The sequence below is a fragment of the Engystomops pustulosus genome, chromosome 6, assembly GCF_040894005.1.
Source record: "Engystomops pustulosus chromosome 6, aEngPut4.maternal, whole genome shotgun sequence".
NCBI lineage: Eukaryota > Metazoa > Chordata > Amphibia > Anura > Leptodactylidae > Engystomops > Engystomops pustulosus.
Genome location: NC_092416.1, coordinates 19826842 through 19845978, shown reverse-complemented (window position 1 = coordinate 19845978; position 19137 = coordinate 19826842). Strand labels below are relative to the sequence as shown.

At 47.9% G+C, this 19137-nt stretch overlaps 1 protein-coding gene across 1 annotated transcript in view; it reads left to right on the top strand.

The window, feature by feature from the left end:
• The first annotated feature begins 1004 nt into the window (after nucleotides 1-1004).
• LOC140065871 (uncharacterized) overlaps nucleotides 1005-19137 on the top strand; it is a 31890-nt gene continuing 13757 nt past the window's right edge. The window contains exons 1-4 of the mRNA XM_072113430.1: nucleotides 1005-1208; nucleotides 6371-6425; nucleotides 7810-7854; nucleotides 9710-9940. Coding sequence (XP_071969531.1) covers nucleotides 6386-6425; nucleotides 7810-7854; nucleotides 9710-9940 — 316 coding nt within the window. The 5' untranslated portion in view covers nucleotides 1005-1208; nucleotides 6371-6385. The remainder of the gene's footprint in view (nucleotides 1209-6370; nucleotides 6426-7809; nucleotides 7855-9709; nucleotides 9941-19137) is intronic.

The window sequence follows — 19137 nt, the reverse complement described above, 5'->3', positions numbered from 1 at the left end:
ACCTCTGTTCTTGTGCTGTGCTCCCCCAGACCTCTGTTCTTGTGCTGTGCTCCCCCAGACCTCTGTTCTTGTGCTGTGCTCCCCCAGACCTCTGTTCTTGTGCTGTGCTCCCCAGACCTCTGTTCTTGTGCTGTGCTCCCCCAGACCTCTGTTCTTGTGCTCTCCCAGACCTCTGTTCTTGTGCTGTGCTCCCCAGACCTCTGTTCTTGTGCTGTGCTCCCCCAGACCTCTGTTCTTGTGCTGTGCTCCCCCAGACCTCTGTTCTTGTGCTGTGCTCCCCCAGACCTCTGTTCTTGTGCTGTGCTCCCCCAGACCTCTGTTCTTGCGCTGTGCTCCCCCAGACCTCTGTTCTTGTGCTGTACTCCCCCAGACCTCTGTTCTTGTGCTGTGCTCCCCCAGACCTCTGTTCTTGTGCTGTGCTCCCCCAGACCTCTGTTCTTGTGCTGTGCTCCCCCAGACCTCTGTTCTTGTGCTGTGCTCCCCAGACCTCTGTTCTTGTGCTGTGCTCCCCCAGACCTCTGTTCTTGTGCTGTGCTCCCCCAGACCTCTGTTCTTGTGCTGTGCTCCCCCAGACCTCTGTTCTTGTGCTGTGCTCCCCAGACCTCTGTTCTTGTGCTGTGCTCCCCCAGACCTCTGTTCTTGTGCTGTGCTCCCCCAGACCTCTGTTCTTGTGCTGTGCTCCCCCAGACCTCTGTTCTTGTGCTGTGCTCCCCCAGACCTCTGTTCTTGTGCTGTGCTCCCCCAGACCTCTGTTCTTGTGCTGTGCTCCCCCAGCCCTCTGTTCTTGTGCTGTGCTCCCCCAGCCCTCTGTTCTTGTGCTGTGCTCCCCCAGACCTCTGTTCTTGTGCTGTGCTCCCCAGACCTCTGTTCTTGTGCTGTGCTCCCCCAGACCTCTGTTCAACCCAAAAAAGAAAGCAATTAATTAACACTCAGGATCTCTACAGAATATCAGCCACCACTTATAGCCTACCTTTTGACATATAATCTGAATCTATCCAAAATTTCTTGTAAAATAATAATATTTCTAATAATAATAATATGAAAATGGTTGTTTTCTGCCCATGGGACACTATTGTTATCATCGTGTGTGTATAATGGGGTGTGTCATGTAAAACACCCACTGGCCACCCATTTTTACCGGGCATCAAAAGATTTATTGCTGCAGTGGGAGAAAGAAAATTCTGTAGTGAAGAGACGATCGCTGAATTGTGAGTATAAGGACCTTCTACATTATATTCATCTGATATTCTATGTATTCAGGCACCTAGAGTAGTAGAGTATGCCAGCAACAATATTAGGGTGCCCACACAACGCATGATTGTAACGCGGTAGCGGTATTGTACACCAGTATCTCTTGTGTGGGTCTCATATATAGGTGGACCATATACTAGGAAGCCCACAATGCAGTAGAATATTGCAGTATAATTAATAGGTTGAAAACACAGTGGCATTCTATAACACCATCACTAAAAGAGTGCGCACTGAGTACTGAGCGCTAAATTAAAGGGTAGTCACACATAACAATAGTATCTCAGCACCATCACTAGGACGCCAACAAAGAAAGTCGACCACACAACCATCACTTTTCCGGTGCCCACAAAGAGTTTAGAGTATTCCATGACAAAGAACGGCTAGTCAGTTCGAAGCGCGTTAACCAGATTCACACCAGGGATTGTAACAATTTGAAAAAAGAATAAAAGTTGCTTCTAACACGGCTGGATCAGAAACTTCACTTTTTAGAGTATGCCAGACAGAGGTGCCAAAAAAGAGGTAGGACATACAGCTGTCATTATTAGGGTGCCCACATTGAGGCGTAGTATACAGGAATTACTCCTAGGGTGCCCACATAGAGGCAGAGTATACAAGAATTACTCCTAGGGTGCCCACATAGAGGCAGAGTATGCAAGTATTATTACCAGGGTGCCCACATAGAGGAAGAGTATACAGGAATTACTCCTAGGGTGCCCACATAGAGGCAGAGTATACAGGAATTACTCCTAGGGTGCCCACATAGAGGCAGAGTATACAGGAATTACTCCTAGGGTATCCATATAGAGGCAGAGTTTACAGGAATTACTCCTAGGGCACCCACATAGAGGCAGAGTATACAGGAATTACTCCTAGGGCACCGATATAGAGGCAGAGTATACAGGAATTACTCCTAGGGCACCGACATAGAGGCTGAGTATACAGGAATTACTCCTAGGGTGCCCACATAGAGGCAGAGTATACAGGAATTACTCCTAGGGTGCCCATATAGAGGCTGAGTATACAGGAATTACTCCTAGGGTTCCCACATAGAGGCAGAGTATGTAAGTATTATTACCAGGGTGCCCACATAGAGGCAGAATATACAGGAATTACTGTATAGGAAGTTGCATCTGGATCAGAAACTTCACTTTTTAGAGTATGCCAGACCTATATAGAGGTGCCAAAATAGAGGTAGGACATACAGCTGTCATTATTAGGGTGCCCACATTGAGGCGCAGTATACAGGAATTACTCCTAGGGTGCACACATAGAGGCAGAGTATACAGGAATTACTCTTAGGGTGCCCACATAGAGGCAGAGTATGCAAGTATTATTACCAGGGTGCCCACATAGAGGAAGAGTATACAGGAATTACTCCTAGGGTGCACACATAGAGGCAGAGTATACAGGAATTACTCTTAGGGTGCCCACATAGAGGCAGAGTATACAAGTATTACTCCTAGGGTGCCCACATAGAGGCAGAGTATGCAAGTATTATTACCAGGGTGCCCACATAGAGGCAGAGTATGCAAGTATGATTACCAGGGTGCCCACATAGAGGCAGAGTATACAAGAATTACTCATAGGGTGCCCACATAGAGGCAGAGTATACAAGAATTACTCCTATGGTGCCCACATAGAGGCAGAGTATGCAAGTATTATTACCAGGGTGCCCACATAGAGGCAGAGTACACAGGAATTACTTCTAGGGTGCCCACATAGAGGCAGAGTATACAGGAATTACTCCTAGGGTGTCCATATAGAGGCAGAGTATACAGGAATTACTTCTAGGGTGCCCACATAGAGGCAGAGTATACAGGAATTACTCCTAGGGTGCCCACATAGAGGCAGAGTATACAGGAATTACTCCTAGGGTGCCCACATAGAGGCTGAATATACAGAAATTACTCCTAGGGTGCCCACATAGAGGCAGAGTATACAGGAATTACTCCTAGGGTGCACACATAGAGGCAGAGTATACAGGAATTACTCCTAGGGTGCCCACATAGAGGCAGAGTATACAAGTATTACTCCTAGGGTGCCCACATAGAGGCAGAGTATGCAAGTATTACTCCTAGGGTGCCCACATAGAGGCAGAGTATGCAAGTATTATTACCAGGGTGCCCACATAGAGGCAGAGTATACAAGAATTACTCATAGGGTGCCCACATAGAGGAAGAGTATACAAGAATTACTCCTAGGGTGCCCACATAGAGGCAGAGTATGCAAGTATTATTACCAGGGTGCCCACATAGAGGCAGAGTACACATAAATTACTCCTAGGGTGTCCATATAGAGGCAGAGTATACAGGAATTACTTCTAGGGTGCCCACATAGAGGCAGAGTATACAGGAATTACTCCTAGGGTGCCCACATAGAGGCAGAGTATACAGGAATTACTCCTAGGGTGCCCACATAGAGGCTGAGTATACAGGAATTACTCCTAGGGTGCCCACATAGAGGCAGAGTATACAGGAATTACTCCTAGGGTGTCCATATAGAGGCAAAGTATACAGGAATTACTTCTAGGGTGCCCACATAGAGGCAGAGTATACAGGAATTACTCCTAGGGTGCCCACATAGAGGCAGAGTATACAGGAATTACTCCTAGGGTGCCCACATAGAGGCTGAGTATACAGGAATTACTCCTAGGGTGCCCACATAGAGGCAGAGTATACAGGAATTACTCCTAGGGTGTCCATATAGAGGCAGAGTATACAGGAATTACTTCTAGGGTGCCCACATAGAGGCAGAGTATACAGGAATTACTTCTAGGGTGCCCACATAGAGGCAGAGTATACAGGAATTACTCCTAGGGTGTCCATATAAAGGCAGAGTATACAGGAATTACTTCTAGGGTGCCCACATAGAGGCAGAGTATACAGGAATTACTCCTAGGGTGTCCATATAGAGGCAGAGTATACAGGAATTACTCCTAGGGTGCCCACATAGAGGCAGAGTATACAGGAATTACTCCTAGGGTGCCCACATAGAGGCTGAGTATACAGGAATTACTCCTAGGGTGCCCATATAGAGGCTGAGTATACAGGAATTACTCCTAGGGTGCCCACATAAAGGCAGAGTATGCAAGTATTATTACTAGGGCATTACTCCTAGGGTGCCCACATTAAGGCTGAGTATACAGGAATTACTCCTAGGGTGCCCACATAGAGGCAGAGTATACAGGAATTACTCCTAGGGTGCCCACATAGAGGCAGAGTATACAGGAATTACTCCTAGGGTGCCCATATAGAGGCTGAGTATACAGGAATTACTCCTAGGGTGCCCATATAGAGGCTGAGTATACAAGAATTACTCCTAGGGCACCGATATAGAGGCTGAGTATACAGGAATTACTCCTAGGGTGCCCATATAGAGGCTGAGTATACAGGAATTACTCATAGGGTGCCCACATAGAGGCAGAGTATACAGGAATTACTCCTAGGGTGCCCATATAGAGGCTGAGTATACAGGAATTACTCCTAGGGTGCCCACATAGAGGCTGAGTATACAGGAATTACTCCTAGGGTGCCCACATAGAGGCAGATTATACAGGAATTACTCCTAGGGTGCCCACATAGAGGCTGAGTATACAGGAATTACTCCTAGGGTGCCCACATAGAGGCAGAGTATACAGGAATTACTCCTAGGGTGTCCATATAGAGGCAGAGTATACAGGAATTACTTCTAGGGTGCCCACATAGAGGCAGAGTATACAGGAATTACTCCTAGGGTGCCCATATAGAGGCTGAGTATACAGGAATTACTCATAGGGTGCCCACATAGAGGCAGAGTATACAGGAATTACTCCTAGGGTGCCCATATAGAGGCTGAGTATACAGGAATTACTCCTAGGGTGCCCACATAGAGGCAGAGTATACAGGAATTACTCCTAGGGTGTCCATATAGAGGCAGAGTATACAGGAATTACTTCTAGGGTGCCCACATAGAGGCTGAGTATACAGGAATTACTCCTAGGGTGCCCATATAGAGGCGGAGTATACAGGAATTACTCCTAGGGTGCCCATATAGAGGCAGAGTATACAGGAATTACTCCTAGGGTGCCCACATAGAGGCAGAGTATACAGGAATTACTCCTAGGGTGCCCACATAGAGGCAGAGTATACAGGAATTACTCCTAGGGTGCCCACATAGAGGCAAAGTATGCAAGTATTATTACCAGGGTGCCCACATAGAGGCAGAGTATGCAAGAATTACGTCTAGAGTGCCCACATAGACTCAGAGTATGTAAGTATTATTACTAGGGTGCCCACATAGAGGTGGGTCATGCCAACATCACAACTAGGGTGCCCACATAGAGGAAGAGTATGCAAGTATTATTACTAGGGTGCCCACATAGAGGTGGGTCATGCCAACATCACAACTAGGGTGCCCACATAGAGGCAGAGTATGCAAGTATTATTACCAGGGTGCCCACATAGAGGCAGAGTATGCAAGAATTACTCCTGGGGTGCCCACATAGACTCAGAGTATGCAAGTATTATTACCAGGGCACCCACATAGAGGCAGAGTATGCAAGTATGATTACCAGGGCACCCACATAGACTCAGAGTATGTAAGTATTATTACTAGGGTGCCCACATAGAGGTGGGTCATGCCAACATCACAACTAGGGTGCCCACATAGAGGAAGAGTATGCAAGTATTATTACTAGGGTGCCCGCATAGAGGTGGGTCATGCCAACATCACAACTAGGGTGCCCACATAGAGGCAGAGTATGCAAGTATTATTACCAGGGTGCCCACATAGAGGCAAAGTATGCAAGAATTACTCCTGGGGTGCCCACATAGACTCAGAGTATGCACGTATTATTACCAGGGCACCCACATAGAGGCAGAGTATGCAAGTATTATTACTAGGGTGCCCATATAGAGGCAGAGTATAACACCATTACTACCAGGTTACCCAGATAGAGGTAGAACATACAGCCGTCAGTATTAGGGTCATCTTCATTTCTTTGGTGCCCACGCAGACATTGCCCATACCACCATCTATACCAGGAGCCCACTGGTTTCATTCCCATTCAGGAGATTACATTGGGGCAAAAAATTTTAAAAATTAATGTTCCTTTTTTCCCTTTTCTGTCTTTCATATACAGAGAGGTCCATTAAAGATGTGGAATCTGAGCTTAACCCTCTTACTTTCTGCATCTGGTAAGCCAATTGTGATGTCAAATTCTGCATTGTCACTTTCTAAGGGTTAATGAGTTTGGGGTATGGGCAGTGGTCATGCTTGTGTGTTAAATTTACAGGGCAGATGAATGTAACCTATTGTTTTATAGACTGTGGTGTATATCAATGGTATCTCCACTGTCATCGTTATTATTACGGATCTGCAATACCAGACATGTCCTATACACTATGGTGGCGCTGTTTCTGGTAATACAGACAGTTTTGTTGTTATTACAGAAACCCTTTAAAGTAAAATTCCAAAAAATACCCCCTGGGGACATGAGGTGTAACTTGGCTGTGAGTTAGCTGCAAACTACACAAGTAAAATCCCGTAGAAATCTCATCCATGCGCTGCGACAAAAACCTGCAACATCTGCGGAATCTGATAATCGCTGCGGGATTTAACCTTTTGGTGCCCCCACAAAAAAATGTCTAAAAACCTCACTTGAAACCATCTGAAACCATTTTTGCTGCAGTTTTAAGCCCCCCTTAGTGCCCCCTATCTGTCACCTTGTGCCTTTGCCAGTTCCCCTTCACTTTGTGGCCTCAGTGGCCATTATGGTCATATATCCACAGCTCCCTCTCATATTGTGCCCCACAGAAGATCCCCTTAATATTATGACCATCCCAGGCACTCCCCCGAATAATATCTCCCCCCATGCAGTTCTCCCTCATATTATGTCCCTCCCCACACAACGTCCCCTAATATTATGCCCCCCAAGCATCTCTCTCTCATATAATGCCCAATAAGCACTCTATGCTTACTGAGAAATGCCCATCATACATCTCAATACACAAGAGCCATTTCAAGACCTTAAAAGGTCCTCCAAAAGTCCTGAAACTGTAGATTAAAAGCAGCAGCATCCTTCATTCCCCAAGAAACTTTTTCCAGTCCCATATGTAGGAAGTGATTCCACACTTATAGGGGCTATAGTATTCCTACAGCCCAGGGACCATGGGGGTCATAATCCGGTCCTGCCCCCAACACACAACTTCCTATTATATTATGGCCACCAAGCTGTAAGCTCTTCTGATTTGGGTTTGTTCTGTGGTCAGGAATTAAGAGTTCTCTTTATAGAGACTGTGCCAATTATGGCAGCCTATAGGCGTGTGGAGCGGGAGCCGGAGGGGACAGCGGGACAGAGCACAAATTTAGGGACTGTCCCGCTGGATCCTGGATGGTTGGGTGATATCCTAATTGGGATCAGAGGCTCCCAGCAACAGGATCATCTACAGTCCTCCATGATTCTGCGAGACACTACAGGGTTATTGTCCCATATTGGTGGTATATGTAACTGTCTATGGTGCTGAATACGGCTACGGATATTTGTGTGTCAATAAGATCTTCCTCTTTTGTCTCCTGTAGCTCTGATCACAATTGGTGCCGAAGATTATTCAGGGCCAAAAAATGGTTGGTATTCAAAGGAAATAGTTAATAATATTGTTTGTTACTCACATGATGGGAATGTAGTAGATCCCCCAACCCTTCCAGGGGTCTGGTCTGCACCCCCTATTAAAGGAAATCTACCACTAGGACAGTAAAATGAGGCCACACATCCTCAGCCATTGTCCTCTTCATTCCTGATCCTGGTGCCTGTCTTCTTTCATTTTGCCGCACATTGATCACCTGATGTGAGTAGGTTTAGCTGGATTTTACTGTACTTTAGGGGTAGATTTCCTTTAAAGTTATCCCCTAGTTAGAAGATGGCTGGTACCAACACCGAACACGAGAATGGGAACACAGCAATCCAGAGAATAGCTATCTGATCGGTAAGGGTCCAACTGTTGGGAACCACAGATCACAGGAATGGCAATGCAGGACCTCTACCTCTGAGTAATAGGAGGAGTAACAGACTGAGCATGGGTCCTGTGCTGGCATTCTATTCTATAGTATGATAGTGTCCGAAATTTGTAATGCACCACTTTCACGGACACTGGGGCACATTTACTTCCCCTGTCCTGTTGAGATCCCCGATCCGGACGGTCCGCCCGATCCTGCATGTTTCGCTTCCCCGCTGAGGTCCGCTGGAGTTCACCTTCTTCTTCCCGGTGTATGTGAGTGCTTGTCTTGCGACACAATTTGACATGTTAAATCCTGCGCGTTGTCCGAATCCGTCAGATCGTCCGACGACCACCCCCCAGATTCGTGTCATGTGAAAGCAGGCGACGATGCGCCACAATCCGATTGCTTGAGCCACAATCCCCTGTTAAATGCGGTGCAAAACAGAAAAACTCAGGAAAAACCCAACGGAAATGCGTTCCGCGGACCCTTAGTAAATGTGCCCCACTGACTTGTAGGTAGACCTGAGTGCTGTGCTGTGCTTTCTGTATTGATAAGGGACCCTCATTGATCAGATTGTTATCCCCTATCACGTGGATTTCTGAGTGTCCCGATATTGGGGCTCATTTACTTACGCGGTCCATTAGTGTTCCAGCGACGGCTTCTCGGACGAGCGATCGGGTCTTCCGGCGATTCATGAAGGTCCTGCGCCCGATGTCCACCAGGTGTCGCTGCTGCGCCGAGGTCCGCTGAGTTGCGTCGGAGTTCACTGATCTCTTCCTGGTGCATGTGAGTATGGCCCGTGCAACCAATTTTTTGTTTTAAATGTGGCGGTTTTTCCAAATCTGTCGGGTTTTCGTTCGGCCACAACCCCTGATTTCCGTCGCGTGCATGCCAGCACCGATGCGCCACAATCCGATCGCGTGCGCCAAAATCCCGGGGCGCGTGCGCAAATCAGAAATATTCCGGTAACACGTCGGGAAAACGCAAATCGGGCCCTTAGTAAATGACCCCCAATGGGTTGAAGTTACTATAGATAGATAACAACACTGACCCATGTGCTTTAATGGGACACTACGCAAAATATGCAGGATTTGTCAAAAGTGTCGGACCTGAACTGTTTCCATGAAGCTAAAGATACAGCAACTTCGAAATAATATAGATGTGGCTGATTTCAAGTCAGATTTCACAGGATTTTTTTGTGACCTACTAATAGGGATGAGCGGACCCAAATGGCAAAGTTCAGATTCATACCAAATCTGGCTTAACCCGCCCCCTCTGCCACTAGTACCGATCACAGGTGTTTTAGTGCCTCTGGTAAAGTTGCCGGTAACGTTTAATGTGACCTGGCGCATGCGCTTTAACATGCGTAATTATATCATAGGGAGCTCTGATCCTACCCAAACAGGATTTTCAAGTTCTGATCTTACTTGAACTAAAACGGGTCTGCACATCCCTACTCACTAATTTATTTATTTATTTATAGATAAAGTCTGCCATTCGAAAAAAATATGGAAGGCATGTGGTTCCGCCTGCCCACCCAACTGTGATCATTTAGTAAATGAAGGTGATCCGTGTGAAAAGGAATGTGTGCCGGGGTGTTTCTGCCGAAATCCATACGTCTTCTTATCTGGAAACTCCGGTCCTTGTGTCCTTCCCATGTATTGCCGCGACGCTAAACAACAAATTCCTAAAAAGCACCAAGTTGTGAATCCTTGAGGTATGATTCTACATGGTAAAGGATGGAAAAATCCCAATTTAATAAATGGAGTTATTAAACTAATTAAATTGAATTGTCTTTATTTAAAAAAGCACTTTCATGCCAAGGGGCGTGGAGGAGTGTGAAGAGCTACACAGGCGGCGGTGGAATTGGCCAAAACATGGCATTACTGCCCCCCATCTGAGCATTCCTTATACCCTGCACCTATGTAGAATAAGGAGCAACTCTATGCCTCACCTCTAGGTGTAGAGGATACCCCCTGTCTATGGTGATGGTAGAACTGCCTCTCCTCTAGGTGTACAGGATGTCCCCTGTCTATGGTAATGGTAGAACCTCCTCTCCTCTAGGTATAGAGGATGGCCCCTGTCTATGGCGATGGTAGAACCTCCTCTTTCTCTAGGTGTAGAGGATGCCCCCTGTCTATGGTGATGGTAGAGCCACCTCTTTTCTAGGTGTAGAGGATGCCCCCTGTCTATGGTGATAGTAGAACCTCCTCTGCCCTAGGTGTAGAGGATGCCCCCTGTCTATGGTGATGGTAGAACCTCCTCTCCTGTAGTTGTAAAGGATGCCCCCTTTCTATGGTGATGGTAGAACCTCCTCTCCTCTAGGTGTAGAGGATGTCCCCTGTCTATGGTGATGGTAGAACCTCCTCTCCTCTAGGTGTAGAGGATGCCCCCTGTCTATGGTGATGGTAGCACCACCTCTCCTCTAGGTGTGATGGTATAATCTATGGTGATGATATAATCTCCTCTCCTCTAGGTGTAGAGGATGCCCCCTGTCCATGGTGATGGTAGAACCTCCTCTCCTCTAGGTGTAGAGGATGCCCCCTGTCTATGGTGATGGTAGAACCTCCTCTCCTCCAGGTGTAGAAGATGCCCCCTGTCTATGGTAATGGTAGAACCTCCTCTCCTCTAGGTGTAGAAGATTCCCCCTGGCTATGGCGATGGTAGAAGCTCCTCTCCTCTAGTTGTAGAGGATGCCCCTGTCTATGGTGATGGTAGAACCTCCTCTCCTCTAGGTGTAGAGGATGCCCCCTGTCTATGGTGATGGTTGAACCTCCTCTCCTCTAGGTGTAGAGGATGCCCCTGTCTATGGTGATGGTAGAACCGTCTCTCCTCTAGGTGTAGAGGATGCCCCTGTGTATGGTGATGGTAGAACCTCCTCTCCTCTAGGTGTAGAGGATGCCCCTGTCTATGGTGATGGTAGAATCCCCTCTCCTCTAGGTGTAGAGGATGTCCCCTGTCTATGGTGATGGTAGAACCTCCTCTCCTCTAGGTGTAGAGGATGCCCCCTGTCTATGGTGATGATAGAACCTCCTCTCCTCTAGGTGTAGAGGATGCCCCCTGTCTATGGTGATAGTATAATCTCCTCTCCTCTAGGTGTAGAGGATGCCCCCTGTCTATGGTGATGGTAGAACCTCCTCTCCTCTAGGTGTAGAGGATGCCCCCTGTCTATGGTGATGGTAGAACCTCCTCTACTCTAGGTGTAGATGATGTCTCCTGTCTAATGTGATGATAGAACCACCTCTCCTCCAGGTGTAGAGGATGCCCCCTGTCTATGGTGATGGTAGGACCTCCTCCCCTCTAGGTGTAGAGGATGCCCTCTGTCTATGGTGATGATATAACCACCTCTCCTCTAGGTGTAAAGGATGCCTCCTGTCTATGGTAATGGTAGAGCAGCCTCTTATCTAGGTGTAGAGGATGCCCCCTGTCTATGGTGATGGTAGAACTGCCTCTCCTCTAGGTGTAGAGGATGGCCCCCTGTCTATGGTGATGTTAGAACAGCCTCTCCTCTAGGTGTAGACCAGGGGTCTCAAACTCGCGGCCCGCGGGCCAACTGCGGCCCGCGGGACAATATTTTGTGGCCCCCACCTGGTCGCGCTGCATGGAGAGGGCTCAGCCGGTAAGTCTTTGCTGCATATTGCAGCAAAGGCTTACCGGCAGTGGCGTACCGATCGCAGTCGCAGGGGTCGCGACTGAGACCGGGCCCATGGTCAGTCAGAGGCCCGCACCTGACCCCTGCGCTGCGCTGATAACTCGGCGCAGCCCAGCGGGCAGATGTTTTAAATTGTGACAGCCGCGGGCCTTCCCGTTACAGCGCACGGACTGTTCTGTATCTGGTCCGTGCGCTGGATCAGGGAGGGCCCGGAGCTGTCCCAATTCAAAATAAGAACGGGCCCCCGATCCGCCCACCGTCCCACCCACCTCAGCGGCCGTTCCCACCCATCGCATCCATAGACGCCGACACGTCTGCCTGCGCCGGGTCTGCTGAGGTCCATGACCCGGCACCTGACCTGGCAGACGCGTCATCAGCCGTCGCCTGCGCCGATCTGCAGAAGAGAGAGCGCGAAGAGGAGCGGGATAACTAGGTAAGAGTTTTATTTTTTATCTTGCTTAAGTATATGGGGCCCTGTTTCTATTTGGGGGGGCATAGGTGAAAGTTAGGAAATTTGGGGGGATATTACCTATGGGGGACATTAATCACGGCTACTGCTGGGGGGATATTAATTATGGCTACTGGAGGGGGGGGGCATTAATCATGGCTACTGCTGGGGGGGACATTAATTATGGCTACTGGAGGGGGGACATTAATTATAGCTACTGCTGGGGGGGACATTAATTATGGCTACTGCTGGGGGGGACATTAATTATGGCTACTGGTGGGGGGGGGCATTAATTATGGCTACTGCTGGAGGGGGGGACATTAATTATAGCTACTGGTGGGGGGGACATTAATTATGGCTACTGGAGGGGGGGGGGACATTAATTATAGCTACTGCTGGGGGGGACATTAATTATGGCTACTGGTGAGGGGGGACATTAATTATGGCTACTGCTGGGGGGGACATTAATTATAGCTACTGCTGGGGGGGACATTAATTATGGCTACTGGTGAGGGGGGACATTAATTATGGCTACTGCTGGGGTGGGCATTAATTATGGCTACTGGTGGAGGGGGGGCATTGATTATGGCTACTGGAGGGGGGACATTAATTATAGCTACTGCTGGGGGGGACTTTAATTATGGCTACTGGTGGGGGGGACATTGATTATGGCTACTGCTGGGGGGGACTTTAATTATGGCTACTGGTGGGGGGGACATTGATTATGGCTACTGGTGAGGGGGGACTTTAATTATGGCTACTGGTGAGGGGGGACTTTAATTATGGCTTCTGGTGAGGCGGGACATTGATTATGGCTTATGGTGGTGGGGGGGGACATTGATTACTGCTACTGGTGGATGGTGTTCAATGTTTTTATGCATACTGGGGGGGGGGGCCCTGTTGGGAATTTTGCCCTGGGGCCCAGAGGACTCTAGTTACGCCACTGCTTACCGGTAACATCCGCGATCAGTACTAGCACCGATCGCGGGTGCTTTCACAGCGATGGCTGCCGGCAAATAAAAAAAATTATTTTTGTACAGGAGTTTTTATGGAATGGAGTGTCCCTGACTGGGCTCAGTGCGGTAGGAGCTTGGGACCCCTCGGTACACAGGACGCGTTCATAGAGAAAACACGTCTCCCAGCTTGGGGCTTTCCTTGCACTGGGAGACGCCATGACATTTGAATCTGAATAATGATATTTTGTAAGCGCATTTTGTGTGGAAAACTTGATGCGGCCCAGCCTTACCCAGAATCTACCTCCAGCGGCCCCCAGGTAAATTGAGTTTGAGACCCCTGGTGTAGACGATACCTGTGTCTATGGTAATGGTAAAGCGGCCTTTCCTCTACGTGTAGAGGATGTCCCTTGTCTATGGTGATGATAGAACTTCCTCTCCTCTAGGTGTAGGGGATGCCCTCTGTCTATGGTGATGGTAGAACCTCCTCTCCTCTAGGTGTAGAGGATGCCCCCTGTCTATGGTGATGGTAGAACCTCCTCTCCTCTAGGTGTAGAGGATGCCTCCTGTCTATGGTGATGGTAAAACCTCCTCTGCTCTAGGTGTAGAGGATGCCCTCTGTCTATGGTGATGGTAGAACCTCCTCTCCTCTAGGTGTAGAGGATGCCCCCTGCCTATAGTGATGGTAGAACCTCCTCTCCGCTAGGTGTAGAGGATGCCCCCTGTCTATGGTGATGGTAGAACAGCCTCTCCTCTAGGTGTAGACGATACCTGGGTCTATGGTAATGGTAGAGCAGCCTTTCCTCTACGTGTAGAGGATGCCCCTTTCTATGGTGATGGTAGAACTGCCTCTCTTCTAGGTGTAGAGGATTCCCCTGTCTATAGTGATGGTAGAACCGTCTCTCCTCCAGGTGTAGAGGATACCCCTGTCTATGGTGATGGTAGAACCTCCTCTCCTCTAGGTGTAGAGCATTCCCCCTGTCTATGGTTATGGTAGAACAGCCTCTCCTATAGGTGTAGATGATACCTGTGTCTATGGTAATGGTAGAGCAGCCTCTTATCTAGGGGTAGAGGACGACTGTCCACACGACGACTTTCATCTCCCCTTCATATTGTGCCCCCTCATATTGTGGCCGACCCTCTCGAGAGAAGAGCTACTTGAGCAAATGTAGCAGAGGTCAGATACACAGAATAACAAAATCAGTGGTAGGGTTCATGGACAACAAGTGTCAGGGGAGGGAAATTAACCTACAACCTATAAAAAACTCAGTGAACATAAAAGGTGAAATGGACGCCACACCCAGCAGCTGACTGAGTCAACTGTCCATCAGTCAGGACATAGCCGAATGACAACTCAGCTTTCCCCAATAAACACATGCTGAAAGGCAGATGTCAAACAAAAGCAGTCCTCGGTGTGGATTTCAAGCACGTAAACCTGAAAACAGATCTAATTCCGAGGTTTCTGGCAATTTTGTTTCTTAATTTACTCCCCGGATAAGTGTCCGGACAACAATGTGATTTCCCTATAGTTGTGCCCCATGACCCAGTTTGCCAGCTCAGCATTGCTACATCCGTCACCCTGTATTATAACCAGTCCTACAGGTGCTGATACCTCCTCTCCTCTAGGTGTAGAGGATGTCCCCTCTCTATGGTGATGGTAGAACCTCCGCTCTTCTAGGTGTAGAGGATGCCCCCTGTCTATGGTGATGGTAGAACTGCCTCTCCTCTAGGTGTAGAGGATGGCCCCCTGTCTATGGTGATGGTCGAACTGCCTCTCCTCTAGGTGTAGACGATACCTGTGTCTATGGTAATGGTAGAGCAGCCTCTCCTCTACGTGTAGAGGATCTCCCTTGTCTATGGTGATGGTAGAACTGCCTCTCCTCTAGGTGTAGAGGATGCCCCCTGTCTATGGTGATGATAGAACCTCCTCTCCTCTAGGTGTAGAGGATTCCCCTGTCTATGGTGATGATAGAACCTCCTCTCTTCTAGGTGTAGAGGATTCCCCTGTCTATGGTGATGATAGAACCTCCTCTCTTCTAGGTGTAGAGGATTCCCCTGTCTATGGTGATGGTAGCACCACCTCTCTTCTAGGTGTACAGGATGCCCCGTCTATGGTGATGGTAGAACCTCCTCTCCTCTAGGTGTAGAGGATGCCCCATGTTTATGGTGATGGTAGAACCTCTTCTCCTCTAGGTGTAGAGGATGCCCCCTGTCTATGGTGATGATAGAACAGTCTCTCCTCTAGGTGTAGAGGATGCCCCCTTTCTATGGTGATGGTGGAACCTCCTCTCCTCTAGGTGTAGAGGATGTCCCCTGTCTATGGTGATGGTAGAACCTCCTCTCCTCTAGATGTAGAGGATGTCCCCTGTCTATGGTGATGGTAGAACCTCCTCTCCTCTAGATGTAGAGGATGCCCTCTGTCTATGGTGATGATAGAACCTCCTCTCCTCTAGGTGTAGAGGATGCCCCCTGTCAATGGTGATGATAGAACCTCCTCCCCTCTAGGTGTAGAGGATACCCGTGTCTATGGTGATGATATAACCACCTCTCCTCTAGGTGTAAAGGATGCCTCCTGTCTATGGTAATGGTAGAGCAGCCTCTTATCTAGGTGTAGAGGTTGCCCCCTGTCTATGGTGATGGTAGAACTGCCTCTCCTCTAGGTATAGAGGATGTCCCCTGTCTATGGTGATGGTAGAACCTCCTCTCCTCTAGATGTAGAGGATGCCCTCTGTCTATGGTGATGATAGAACCTCCTCTCCTTTAGGTGTAGAGGATGCCCCCTGTCTATGGTGATGGTAGAACTGCCTCTCCTCTAGGTGTAGACGATACCTGTGTCTATGGTAATGGTAGAGCAGCCTCTCCTCTACGTGTAGAGGATCTCCCTTGTCTATGGTGATGGTAGAACCTCCTCTCCTCTAGGTGTAGAGGATGCCCCTGTCTATGGTGATGATAGAACCTCCTCTCATCTAGGTGTAGAGGATTCCCCTGTCTATGGTGATGATAGAACCTCCTCTCCTCTAGGTGTAGAGGATTCCCCTGTCTATGGTGATGATAGAACCTCCTCTCTTCTAGGTGTAGAGGATTCCCCTGTCTATGGTGATGATAGAACCTCCTCTCTTCTAGGTGTAGAGGATTCCCCTGTCTATGGTGATGGTAGCACCACCTCTCTTCTAGGTGTAGAGGATGCCCCGTCTATGGTGATGATAGAACAGTCTCTCCTCTAGGTGTAGAGGATGCCCCCTTTCTATGGTGATGGTGGAACCTCCTCTCCTCTAGGTGTAGAGGATGCCTCCTGTCTATAGTGTAGAGGATCTCCCTTGTCTATGGTGATGGTAGAACCTCCTCCCCTCTAGGTGTAGAGGATACCCGTGTCTATGGTGATGATATAACCACCTCTCCTCTAGGTGTAGAGGATACCCGTGTCTATGGTGATGATATAACCACCTCTCCTCTAGGTGTAGAGGATGCCTCCTGTCTATGGTAATGGTAGAGCAGCCTCTTATCTAGGTGTAGAGGATGACCCTGTCTATGGTGATGGTAGAACCTCCTCTCCTTTAGGTGTAGAGGATGCCCCCTGTCTATGGTGATGGTAGAACTGCCTCTCCTCTAGGTATAGAGGATGTCCCCTGTCTATGGTGATGGTAGAACTGCCTCTCCTCTAGGTGTAGAGGATGCCCCCTGTCTATCGTGATGGTAGAACCTCCTCTCCTCTAGGTGTAGAGGATGTCCCCTGTCTATGGTGATGGTAGAACCTCCTCTCCTTTAGATGTAGAGGATGCCCTCTGTCTATGGTGATGATAGAATCTCCTCTCCTCTAGGTGTAGAGGATGCCCCTGTCTATGGTGATGGTAGAACCTCCTCTCCTCTAGGTGTAGAGGATTCCCCCTGTCTATGGTTATGGTAGAACCTCCTCTCCTTTAGGTGTAGAGGATGCCCCCTGTCTATGGTGATGGTAGAACTGCCTCTCCTCTAGGTATAGAGGATGTCCCCTGTCTATGGTGATGGTAGAACCTCCTCTCCTTTAGATGTAGAGGATGCCCTCTGTCTATGGTGATGATAGAATCTCCTCTCCTCTAGGTGTAGAGGATGCCCCTGTCTATGGTGATGGTAGAACCTCCTCTCCTCTAGGTGTAGAGGATTCCCCCTGTCTATGGTTATGGTAGAACAGCCTCTCCTCTAGGTGTAGATGATACCTGTGTCTATGGTAATGGTAGAGCAGCCTCTTATGTAGGGGTAGAGGACGACTGTCCACACGACGACTGTCATCTCCCCTTCATATTGTGCCCCCTCATATTGTGGCCGACTCTCGAGAGGGAAGAGCTACTTGAGCAAATGTAGCAGAGGTCAGATACACAGAATAACAAAATCAGTGGTAGGGTTCATGGACAACAAGTGTCAGGGGAGGGAAATTAACCTACAACCTATAAAAAACTCAGTGAACATAAAAGGTGAAATGGACGCCACACCCAGCAGCTGACTGAGTCAACTGTCCATCAGTCAGGACATAGCCGAATGACAACCCAGCTTTCCCCAATGAACACATGCTGAAAGGCAGATGTCAAACAAAAGCAGTCCTCGTGTGGATTTCAAGCACCTAACCTGAAAACAGATCTAATTCCGAGGTTTCTGGCAATTTTGTTCCTTAATTTACTCCCCGGATAAGTGTCCGGACAACAATTTAATTAATGCATTTAGATTTCCACAGCTGTGGCAAAGCTGCGTTTCCTGCGCTGTGTTTTAGTGCATCCTGAAGAGTGCCGGAGCTCAGATGATGGAGCGAGACGACCTGTATTTTGGTGTCATATGACACAACACAATGTGATTTCCCTATAGTTGTGCCCCATGACTCAGTTTGAAAGCTCAGCACTGCTACATCCGTCACCCTGTACTATAACCAGTCCTACAGGTGCTGATACAAGTAGGAAAGAAATGTAGCAACTTTGTAATCAACAGTATTCAACAGTTTCCTTGTATTTCTGTTACCTAACAAAAGATTTGTCTGTGATCAGAGAAGTAAAAATAAAAGGATTGAGAATATATCAAAATAATGAAGTGAATTTGAATACATGAGACAAGAAGTGTTATCATAGGAAGGAGGAAAAATTCTTAACACCCCCAATTAAAATATTTTGCATTAATATATGATTAAATTCATACATTTTTTTTTTTTTCTTCACGGATCCATTTACTTTCTTAATGGATGAACTGAGCCCAGAAAATGAGTCCATGCCCCCGAGTCTTATTATATTATCTTTTCTAATCCAGGTTCTTGTTTTACACAGAACTGTGAAAAGCGACTAATACTCTACTCCCTTCCAAAGCTACATTCACAATTTCACGTAACTTATATTAGAGATTTGTGTGTTTTGAGATTTGACATTTCTAAATGAACTTCATTTGATTATTTTGATCAAATATGGCACAAAAATGGTGTTCACACAGCAAATGTAACTGAGTGCCTACTGATATTCTGCTGGCCAAGAGCATGTGCCAGGCAGCCTGGTACATGTATAGTTAGGTGCTGTTATTGTATGAGACAGTGCCCAGCCGGGCAGGGTTTCTTTTTGTATTTTGTATGTGCCTAAGCCAAGGCTGAATTTATGTTTTGTCAAGAGAGTGTGAATAAACACTTGATTTTTGGACTTTAACTCTGCAAGTGTCCCTGCTTCCGGCACTGCTACAAAGGATCTACCAGAGAAATTCCCCACACATGGTGGAGGATGCGGGCAAATTGCAGTGAAGTACACACTAGTCCATGTCCTGGATGTCGACAGCGCTGAAGCTGCAAGCCACAGCCATGGAAGTGTTAATAAAGCAGCTTGTGCAGTCCAATGAGCAGCAGCAACAGGCTCAGCAAC